This window comes from Labrus bergylta, chromosome 14 (assembly GCF_963930695.1).
Source record: "Labrus bergylta chromosome 14, fLabBer1.1, whole genome shotgun sequence".
NCBI classification, from domain to species: domain Eukaryota; kingdom Metazoa; phylum Chordata; class Actinopteri; order Labriformes; family Labridae; genus Labrus; species Labrus bergylta.
Window position 1 is genome coordinate 28,362,443 of NC_089208.1, and position 11,498 is coordinate 28,373,940.

The 11,498-nt window shown below is 38.5% G+C and overlaps 1 protein-coding gene across 1 annotated transcript; it reads left to right on the forward strand.

Moving 5' to 3' along the window:
- The first annotated feature begins 474 nt into the window (after window positions 1-474).
- si:ch73-261i21.5 (zona pellucida-like domain-containing protein 1) lies at window positions 475-10,639 on the forward strand. The gene is made up of 11 exons (XM_029279741.2): window positions 475-681; window positions 2,672-2,775; window positions 4,320-4,546; window positions 4,628-4,812; window positions 5,813-5,885; window positions 6,019-6,116; window positions 6,320-6,400; window positions 7,161-7,326; window positions 7,505-7,622; window positions 7,731-7,751; window positions 10,488-10,639. Exons 2-11 carry the CDS (start codon window positions 2,682-2,684, stop codon window positions 10,637-10,639), a joined length of 1,215 nt encoding a protein of 404 aa, XP_029135574.1. The 5' UTR covers window positions 475-681; window positions 2,672-2,681.
- The last annotated feature ends 859 nt before the right edge of the window (window positions 10,640-11,498 follow it).

Consider the following 11,498-nt stretch of genomic DNA (forward strand, 5'->3'; position numbering starts at 1 on the left):
ACTCTTGTTTCCAGATATAAAAATCAAAACCTGAGATCAAAACCTGTATTGGTCAGAATATGTAAAAAGATCTGCCATTGGGTTCATTTAAAATGTACCTGAAATGAGATGTACTAACTAATTTAGATAGTACATTTATTTTTTCTCTCTCTCAAAATGTTTGATTGCCCCATTGTCAGATTATTTTATTGATTATTGGTAATGCAGGCCATAGTTCTTGTGTTTTTTATCCTGAAATTAGATTTTTATCTGGACATGTCAGTGTCACATGTGGGTTAAAAATGAGTGTAATGAGATATTTTAATCAAGAAATTAGACCAATACAGTTTCTTGGATTTGAGTTTTTTGCAGTGCTGTTCTATAATGAATCCATGTGTAGTGAGGTTACATTAAAATGTCAGGCAGCTGAAGTCATCGCTCATATGACAAGTTAGATTTATACCTACTGGACATAATGTTCCTGCAGACGGAGCACACCACATAAAGGTTCAGCCATTGTTCTGCCTCTGTCAGATGATCCAGCGGGCTGGTGTGGCTCTGTACTCTTCTTCTTCTTTCAGGGGGGCTTCCTGTTGGCTGGAAAGGAGGTCACTATAAAGGACTGAGGGTGATGAAGGTGAGAGCAGACGTAGTAAAGACATACTAAGGCGAAGAGGTGTGGCAACTTGTCATCCACACAAGGTAAGATACAACTCTAATAAGATGTTTTTAATCTTTTATCTGCAACTTCTCACTTCAGTTTAATTATTTAAGCTTTTGTATTAATCCCATTAGGAGCTTCTGGTTTGGAGCAGTTTGTTAACTTTGATTGAAATTTTACTTTTTACACAACTAGCCAACAAAAGTGTTCATTGTTGACAGTTATTGCCACTTGAAAACGGTTTTAATTCTTTGATGATCTGTCGTTCATCAAATTCAAATCTCCTGTGAGGAGTTTTTAACTGGATAGAAAACAGACTGAATTGAATGCTGAAGCCTTTATATGACCTACAAAAGCAAACCATCAGTGACTAAATTGATCATTTCTATAAAGTTAATTCTAAAGTCAGAAATCGGTCTCCCAACAAAATATACAAGTTCTGTTCAGTTGAATTATTGTTTTAAGACTATTAGAAAGTTTTCATCACAGTTACATTCAGGATTTTGGAGGCAGGGCCTAATGGGAGCTCAATAATGCACTGGGGTACCTTGATTTGTATTCATATTACTCAATAACAGGGGTGCCTTGTGGTTAGTCCCATGTACAGAGGCCTGAGTCCTAGAAGGTGGGCGGCCTTGGTTCAAACCTGACCTTTGGTTCTTCCTTACTCTCCCTCCCCCGATCTCTGACTCGATCCACTGTCCTGTTTCTGAATAAAGGCATAAAAAGACAAAAAATGTACCTTTAAAAAAATACTCAATAATAGGCTAACATTACAAATTGCTAAGCTAACTTACATAAATGTGGTTGGTTAGACCCTCAGGTTCTGATTCTGGCTCTGATGGCTCAAACATGTAGAGCTGGACAGGTCCAATAGTGCAGCCAAATGAACAATCCATTGTCAGGTCTCAGCAGTTTTTCCCACAGCATCCCAGAGCAGAGATTATTGCTTCATTAGTCATGATTTTGAAAACTTAACTTTATATACTGAGCAGTTTTTCCATTACTGAAAGTTGGCCTGGTGGCTAATAACACAATCTTCTGTTGGATAACATACCTAAAAAAAAAGATTATTGCTTTAAGGACTCTAATGCCTGAAAGGGGACTTCCACAGGGGGCGCCAAAATCAAGACAAACTGAAAAATCCTCACAGCTCTTTAAATGAGATATTAAATGTTTGGTAATGATGCTTTTTGGTGAAAATGTGTGACGAAGAACTATAATTTTATGTTTTACAACCCTTATTTGCATATTATGTACTTTGTCACTGAAGCAAAAGTACATTTTGAAGTCAAAAAATGACTTCAAAATGTACATTGTAAAAATGTTGAAGTCAAGGTTTCCCTGTATTCCAGTCTGAATCCATCCCTCTTCAGGGATAAGGAGGATGATCCAGACTTTTTTAGATCAAAACAAACCTAATCTTACTCAGAGCTTTGAGACTACTATTTGTAAATGATTTTCATAGTTATTAAAAAATGCTGATAAGACAGATATGAAATCTTCATAGCTCTTGGTACTGATTTAAGATGACTTTAAATTGATTTATTAAGTGTTTGTAAAAGGGTATTTTTACATTTCTTCACTGTTTAAAACTTTACTACTAAAGTATTACTTTCATGAATACTTTGCTTATAAATATCAATCTCATTCCAGTTAATACTCATAAGTCACCACATTTGAGAAGGAAATGGGCCCTTTCCTGCAGATGGAGTCTTGAGTTTACATTTCATATTTTAGATTAAGGTTATAAATAGTTAAAGGATACAGTAACATGTATTATTACAATTAAAAAATAAGTCTTGACTTCTCTAATAGTTTTATTGAAAAGGTTATCTTAGACCTGATAAAGTAAATAAACCTACAATTCACAAAATAAATCAATAAATGTATCTTATTGATGGAGTGTGTTTACGTTGTTGTGTCAGTATTTGTGACAGAATCAGAATGGTTGTTTTGAGTTCTTTAACCTGATCTGCTGGAGTGGTGATCCTGAGCTCCTCTGATGTTTGTCCACTTTTTTTTCCGCAGTAAGAGGACAATGTGGCTGGTGCTTCTGACATATCAACTTGCTACTCTACTTATCGCCCAGGGTCAAAATGCCTGCAATGGACACTCTACATTTAGAAGTCCAGGTCAGACAACCCCCCCCCCCCACACACTACTTTCTTTCTCTGCAACCCAGTATGCCTCAGCTCAGTGGCAGCCTGGTTATCTCAGGCGAGGTATGTTACAGTCTGCGAGCTGACAATTTTTTTTAAATTGAGCTGTTGAAGTTAAACAAAAAGCAAAGACAGATTAACTTGTCCCTAAAGGTTGAATATCTCCAAATCACACACATAAAAAAAAGTCACAAATGGAATTTTTCAGCACACTATAAACACATTAAACAGCACACTATTGCACAGCACAGCCTTAAACTTTTTGCACAGAAAATATTCACGTTTACACATAAAATGTGTTTTCACATCTGCACTCCTGAACACATAATAAAGCAGTTTCATTAGATCTCACCGACACAGGCATAAAGTCAGTTTGCACCGGCTGCAGGACATAAAATGATGGCAATATTTTTTATGATTTAGCGTTAGTTTGTGTTTTTTGGTGATGCTGAGTGTGTGTTCATGTGAGACAGCCAGAGCGTTTTTGGCAGTGTTTGTAGACTGAAATACACAGCTGACTTCAACTTTGCCTGTTCGGGGTTCTCAAAGGAACTAAACTTAATTGTCAGTGCTTCTTCAAAATTTAAGTTGTACAGTGTGGGTGCTCAGGTTATATTTGACAATTGGTCCGTACAGTGGGAGCATATAAATCATGAGCTTTTGTTATGCGTCTTCAAAAATTCAATTGTACAGTGAGAGATGACATTCCACGACAACATTTATACAATCGTGCAGTGTATACCCAGCCTAAACACAAATATTACTGATCAAAAAAAAAAAAATGAAATACAGTTCTAAACAAAGATAAAAAAAATGACTGACGGCCCCATTTCCTGAGTTGAAAAGTCCTTCTTACAACTTGTGTGAATGGTAAATGGACTTGAGCTGGAAAAGCATTTTCTAGTCTTCTGACTACTCAAAGTGCTTTTACACCACAGGTCACACCTACACAGTCACACACTGATGGTAGAGACTGCTATGTAAAGTGACCATCTGAAGTAAATAATCTCATTCATACACATACATATGTCACCGACAAAGCAGAAGAAGCAACTTGTGGTTAAGTGTCTTGCCCAAGGACACATCGGACATGTGGCTGCAGGAGCTGGAGATCGAACCCCCGACGTTCCAAATGAAAGATGGAACAACTGAGCATGTGTCTTCATTATTTGTTAAATTGTACCGTAGAAACTACATGAATGCTACAAAGACAATAAGATGTACAGATTCATTGAGTCCATAATTTTTCATGATCAGTAGCTAACAGTTAAAACTGCATCAAAACTTTCTTTGTCTTTTGATGCTAACCATAAATTTAAGGCAAATGACAACTTTTCTCTGAAGATTTTAACTTTACAATTGAAAGTTAAAAACACTGTACAATTGTTTTCACAGGCTTCAAAGTCATGACAATATAACATGTGTTTAAATGGTGGCCTGTCCCTTTAAGAAGTCAGGGTTAGAGTAATCTGTCAACATGTTCAACATCCTAACCTGATTGTGGTCTGATTACTCAGCTAACTCAGACATGGAGGTCCTCTGTGGCTCTCAGACGGTGGACCTCCAGATCCTCCTGTGTCCCGTCTATTTCAACGGATACAACGAGTCTCTGCTGTCCCTCAACTCAGAGCACTCTAAACACCAGTGTAAAGGGAATGCTGACTGGACTGCAGACCCTCCTGTGGTCAAATTCAACTTCTCCATCACAGAGGAGAGCATCACAGCCTGCTCCAGCAAGCTCACAGTACGTTAAACCTCAGAACACTCAGCAGCAGCAGATCCATTCACACCACACATTCTTGATTAACTAACCCTTTCCTCACAGGTCACTCAGGAGGCGGGAACTGGAGTTTTTGCCGACTTCTCCAACGTCCAGTACATCAATATCTCTGGTATGGTGTGCTCTGAGGACCCCAGCACAGGGGCCATCACCTACCACCAGGAGGTGATGTACCAGTTCTCCTGCCGCTACCCGCTGCAGTACCTGGTCAACAACACTCAGATGAGCGTGTAAGACACATTCACTGTAAAGAAAATAATCATGTGTGCTATTCCAAGATTGATTAGACTGATTATCTTAAGATAAACATAAAGAGCACATACTGTATCAATCCCTCTTCACATAAGCTAGCTGTTTGAAAGATTCACAAGTTGTTTTGATTTTTTTTTTTTTGCACTTCTGCACTGGTTTCATTTTCATCACTGAAGGTTGCAGCTTGATTTTTCCTCTAAAAGTATTCTGATTTAAAGTATTTATATGTGATTTTTCACACTTAAATATAATATAAATCAAGTATATCCTCTGAAAATAACTCTGTGAGTCATGACTGTCTACAATGGGTGTAACACCTGAGTCCCACTGTCTGTGATGTTTTCAGAGTTTTCAGAGTCCTATCTTCAGTTTGTTTACATCGCCCGGACAGCCGGCTGACTCCTCCCCTCGTGTATAAAAGTTGTTTAATTGAGGGACTAGAGAAAAGAAGAATAACATACTGTAGTCACTGCTTAACTGTGTTTCTAGATCACGCTCATTTCAGGTAAATTTACATGCAGTGTGAAGATACGAGCATAATAAAGATCGCTAGAATTAGCATGCTAACACAACAATGCAGCGCGAGTTGTTTTGGTTTCATGCTGGAGGGCGGCATCTGCTGGATCAAAAAATCACATATTAAGCCTTTAAAGGAAACTTTGAGTTTTGTCTTTCCAGTTTGTATTAAGAAGAAGGCCAACAGACTGGTAAACCCAAACAGTTCAAAGCAGACCTAATCATGTAGCTGAACCATCATTTCTGTTGTCACCTAGTTTTGTTATTTCTCAGAAGGTGACTTGAACATGCTGCTTCACATATTTATCTGGGTTAGTCAGGTCATGAGTGTTGCCGAAGGAGGTGTGTAATACTCATCTGTGTATCATGTATTAGATGGAAGATGACCTGGTTGTTGTTGACTTGGGGTTTTTCCCTGAATGCATTACAGCTGCTTAAAGAACTGTTTTTTCTGTCCAACAGGTCTGCAGTCAACCTGGCAGTCAAAGACAATAATGGGAGTTTCATCAGCACACTGAGCATGCAACTGTACTCGGTAAGTTTAGCGAGGTATCCCACCTCCTGCAGCCCCTCGGGACGAGTACGTTTAAAGTGATACATAACGCATTATGTCAGAAAGATCTGCCCCAATCAGTCTAAACAAAATCCTTTCCTCACTTGGCCTTCAGGATGAAAAGTACTCCAGGACACTGCAGGTCCCTCAAGGAGGCCTGGAGCTGAAGACCAGGATCTTTGTGGAAGTGAAGGCATCAAACCTCACTAACAGGTACTTCACACTTCACATGGGTCTGAGCAACGCTGCTTACACATTGTACAATTCTTTCAGTTACTTGAAATGTTATTTTTTTATAAAGAACATACTGACATTTTGTTGACTAGTACCTGGTTTTTCTAATCCAATGAAGTATTTTTTAAGAAGACCCTTACCAACTGTACTGATCTGTGCTGTTACCAAAACTCCTCTTACAGATTTAACGTGCTCCTGGACCGATGTTATGCCACAGCCTCACCTTTCCCTGTCAACACCACATTTCACGATCTCTTTGTTGGGTGAGTCAGCAGCCCTCAGAGAGGACTCAGCATTAAGCTATATATCACTGTCTTCCTTATTTAACATAATACTGCAAGCCCAAGTGTTGATCTATTTTCATCCACAAGAAATTAAACAGAGCCCTGAGAACACTTCATTTTATCCCAATAAAGTTCCACGTAGTCCCCTACAGTCTTTTGTATTGTTAGCTATTAATAGCTACCAGAACAAATAAACACACAACTTCAAACCATGAGATTAATGTTTTTGTACCAACTGAAACCAACTGGCAACAATTTAATATTTGAACCTAATATTTGAAATATTCTAACCTATGAAGTTGTGCTGCCTCTAACTAAGCTGTTTAAGAGTCTAAACCTATCCAGGTGTGTGGTTAACATTAGTATAGTTGGTAAAGATAAGGCACCAACAGTCCAACACAAGTGACAACCTACAGTGGCAAACACAAAAGTGTGAAAAACCTGCAGTTGTTTTTTCCCCTCTGGTTGATTTGGCAGGGACAGATGCAGTATACATGGAGAACTGAACAACAATTAATGCACTGCACCACAGTAACACCATAGAATCCATATTAGCTCCCATATTAAATGCCAATTTTTATAGCAGATATGAACATGCTCTCAATGCAATCACAATCACAGCACTATAGGGTTGGATGAGCTATACTATTTGAAAAAAAGGGGTCAAGAATTCATGTTTTTCTGTCTGCCAATCAGAATGTTTGTACAACTGATGGCTAAAAGAAAACTGTCCCCCAAGCTGTAACCAGGATACCCAGACAGTGATGGGAATCAACGGGGCGCAGCAGGAAGCACGTTTCTCCTTCGAGGCTTTCCGCTTCACTCAAAGCGAGGCAATCTTCTCCACCTACTATGTCCACTGTGCCACCAGACTGTGTGTGAACAACATCTGCCCAAGCCTCAAGGTCAGTCTGCCTCCCGCTTGTTACACCACAGAGGCTAAACTTTAGTATTTTTAGATTTTATAATTCCTGCTTTCTTTAAGTTTCTTAATAAAGCATTGTTATTGGTTAACTCCTTGCCTTTACTTTTGCCTGGAAAAATTGTGCAAACCAAAATGGTGATTAAATATTTCCCCTGCAGAACTGCTCATCCAGCACCAACTCAAGGAGACGCCGGGGTGCCAGCAACAACCAGGGTACCACTGTGAGCGACATGGCCACCATCAGCTCAGGCCCCATCACCATCCGCACGGACCAAGGTGAGAACGTGAACGGTCTATTTAGGCATCTAAGAATTCAGAGATACTGCTGTGATCACAACACAGTTACACTTTTGCTGAATCATACCTGTCTCTGTTTCTCCACAGGGAATCTGGTGGCTCCTGGAGGTATGTTTCACTGCCAGCATGACTTCATTCCTGTATTCCTTTAAAAGACAAGATTGGAGAACAATATCAAATGATAATACTGGTTGTATGTACACAGGACTGGACTGGGGTGAAAATGGCCCCAGGCATTCTTGGCTCAAAACGGCCCCACGCGACCAATTGAGTACAACACACCTGTAAACTACCTCTTCCAACTGGAAGTTTGTAAAAAAAAAAAAGTAAAAAAAAAAAAAAGTATAAAAACGCTGCTATAGGCCAGAATTGATTATATTTCATTATTTATATAGGCCTACTTGAAATACATTATATGTATAAAATCAAATTAATCTTGAGAAGTATCTTAATAGTGTAGCGGCTGTAGAGTCCTTGGTCTCTCAACCGATAGGTCTGGGGTTCGATCCCCAGTTGCTGATGTGTCCAGTTAAGACACTTCACCCAAATTGCTCCCGCTGCTTCAGTAATACTGATGGATGATTGATCAGTTTGTGAATGTGTGGCTGTGACCTGCGTTGTAAGAGCTTTTGAGTAGTCAGAAGACAAGACTAGAAAGTGCTAAACAAGCTCATGTCCATTTACCATTTGTATTATATTACAAATTTTCATTTAAAAACTTAACTTGAGTAGCCTAAGTATATTTGAATGGATGGAACTTTATGTTTAATACTCCACTACACTTCAGCAGCCAGTGTACTGTACATTTTGTAGGACTTTAAGGTTAAAGCAAGCAAGGCTAAAATGAATTTACACCAGACATCACATTAGAGTCTCACCTTGAATTGATTTCTCCAAATAAGTGGGTGGTTTTTGTTTTCAATTTGTTGGCACACACAAAGGCTAGGCTATTCTTTAGTTTGCAGCCAATGTTTGAGATAAATTCTGAGTATAGAATAGGTATAGGAATTTGTAAGCAAAGAGAGTGACTGACAGAGTGTATGTTAATATTTGATGAGGTGTAGCCTATGTTAAGGGTTGGGGGGCTTGAAAATAAGAATTTATTTTAAATTCGATAAACCGCTAGGCGACACGTAAACATACAGTATATGCAGCTGTAAAAATCAATAAACTAGTAAAAAGTACTTTCTCAGTGTGGTATTATAAGCCTACTTTTACAACCTTCCCTACATTATATTTATATTGTAACGCACAAGAGCTACAGCTTTAACCTATGAAACAGTTTTTTCAAACATCTTTATAAAGAAAACCCTTAGCCTTGTAATGTAACTGCCTTGTATGTATGCTAACATGCTAACATACAGACCTGAGTCACTCCCTGCTTAGCTAGGCTACCGTTAGCTCGTTAGCTTATTGATTCAGCGTCAGGCCATGACTACGACAGTCTGGACTTTCTTTGGACTTCATTCCCTACTTTTCTTTATCCTCACTCTTTCATGATATGGAGCAGGAGAGGTCAAAGGGTGGAAGGGAGGAGACGGGATTCGGACATAGGCCGATGGCACTGCTCTGTGGGCCACTTAGCATTTTGTTTTTTAAATTATTATTATTTATGCCCCAAAAGGCATTGAAACAGCTTTCAATACAGCCATAAAGATTAGCTACCAGAGCAAATACAACAAACACAGCACTTCAAACCATGAAATTAATGTTTGTGTACCAATAACTGGCAACAATTTAATATTTCAACCCAACCTATGGAGTTGTCCCACCTCTAGCTAAGCTGTTTAAGGGCCTAAACCTATCTAAGTATTTGGTAAGGATAAGGCACTGGCAACCTCCAGTGGTAAATGCAAAAACCAAGGATCCCTATTAAGTCCACTATTAGGCTAAATGCCATTTTATTTTACAGCAGAACGTGCTTATAGCCTGGTTCAACAAACTTCATTGGCTCGTTAGCCGCTGACAACGCTATGTGGGCCAATTAGCATTTTTCAATCCAGCCCTAAAGATAAATGATTAATTAATCACAATGAATATGAGGTGGAATTTTTTTTAATTAAGAACCTTTTCCCGATCAACTCATTCACTTCAAAGCCACCAAACTTTATTGACAAATAACAGTAATTTCTGTGGCAGAGGACAAGTTTATGAAAGTATTTTTGGAAACAAAACTGCTGAGCAGGTTTGACACTGGAATTTGTACTTGTAGAAAATAGTCTCACGTGTGTATCAGTAAATATGAAGTCACAGAGAAAAATGCTGCTGCCTTGTTTGTTTGCATCACTATTTGTTTGAGTTGCTGTACTGTGGCTCCTCTGTGTTAAGTTGTCAAAAACATGTATTTTGGTGGACATCAAGCATAAACTGCACCTATAAGAAATACATTGTAGTAATGTCAACCTTTTAAGTGCCTGGAAATCCTTAAAATCCCCAAATATGTGAAAGTAGTGGATGAACATACAGTAAGCTTAGACAAGATTTTCTCCATCTCTAACAACAAAGCCTTGTATTCAAACACTCTGAGAATACTCTTCTTGAGGAAATTCTGAATAAATGTCGATGATTCTTAGAATTTTTAAAGAATTTTGTCACTTAGGAGCAACTCTTTGTACTCGGATACTTTGTGAATACGGCTCCAGAACTTGATAATCTGCCAAACACAAATAGAGAGAAGGATCTCTTGTTACTGTAAGACGAATAAAATAATGTAGGGAAACCAATTGGCTTGACAGTTTAAGACATAAATATGTTGTACAGCTTCCATTATGCTCATCAGGATATAAACTTTACATTTATCTAAACTATAATGAGCTTACTATGGTGTCTTCTTCCTCACTACAGGTGCTCAGCAGGCTCACCTGAACAGTACGATGGTGGCTGTTTCTGTGGTTGCGGGCATTGTTGGAGCCATCTGTCTTACATTGGTGGCTTTCATTGGATACCAAATGTACAACTCCAACTTCAGTTTCAACAAGAGCATCCTGCAAGGGTGAAAAAAGCTGGGGGAAAAACTTAAGAAATATAATGTAATGATTACTCACTCATAAGTAAAGTAGGCTTTAATGTTCAGTGATGTAACACCAGACATGAAGCGCATCTCCTGGGTAAAAGAGCTCTCTGGGGCTGTTATGTAATTCATGCTAGTTCCTGTCAACATGCAGCAACCTAACACTTGAACTCAGAACTATCCATGCTCCAGGCTGAGTTACTTTATTAAGCTTTTTTATTTAAACTTTAATGTTTTACATTGAGTTTTCTATTGCCAATAAAGGTGTTTGAAAAAAATGCTAAGTTGTTATTGGTGGTAATTTTTAAAGTTGTTGCTTATTCCTTCCAATAAAGCAAACATTGTCACATTTTTTTTGTTGAAGCATAATGAGATTAGGGGTTGTGGTTCAGTTGGTATCTTTAGTCGTATCTTAACCAGAAGGTTGGGGGTTCGAGCCCCAGCTCCTGCAGCCGGACGTCCAACATGTCCTTGGGTAAAACACTTAACCCCAATTTGGCGGACTATGAATTTGTATGAATGTGATTAGTAACTTCTGATGCTCACTTTACATAGCATCCTCTGTAATCAGTGTGTGACTTTAAGTTTTCAGAAGACTACAAAAATGCAATAAAAGCTCAAATCCATTTACCATTTAAAAAAATGGAAGACTTCACTATTTTAATCTTTAACTCTAAAAAAGGCTTGTGTGATACTTGTTCTGGTAATCACTGCAGTAGTCTACTTTAGTACATATTAGCTGAGATGGATGTGGGCTCACAGTGAACATGAATTTCACCGGAAAATTCTTATCAGGTCAATGTAACGTGTCCCAAATTTGAGGATAATTACCTGACTCCTTCATG

Excerpts from the sequence above, each read along its gene's own strand:
- si:ch73-261i21.5 (XM_029279741.2), top strand. The coding sequence starts at position 2,682 with ATGTGGCTGGTGCTTCTGACATATCAACTTGCTACTCTACTTATCGCC. Across the intron at positions 4,813-5,812 it reads AACAACACTCAGATGAGCGT|GTCTGCAGTCAACCTGGCAG; the intron begins GTAAGACACATT and ends TCTGTCCAACAG. Across the intron at positions 7,623-7,730 it reads CACCATCCGCACGGACCAAG|GGAATCTGGTGGCTCCTGGA; the intron begins GTGAGAACGTGA and ends GTTTCTCCACAG.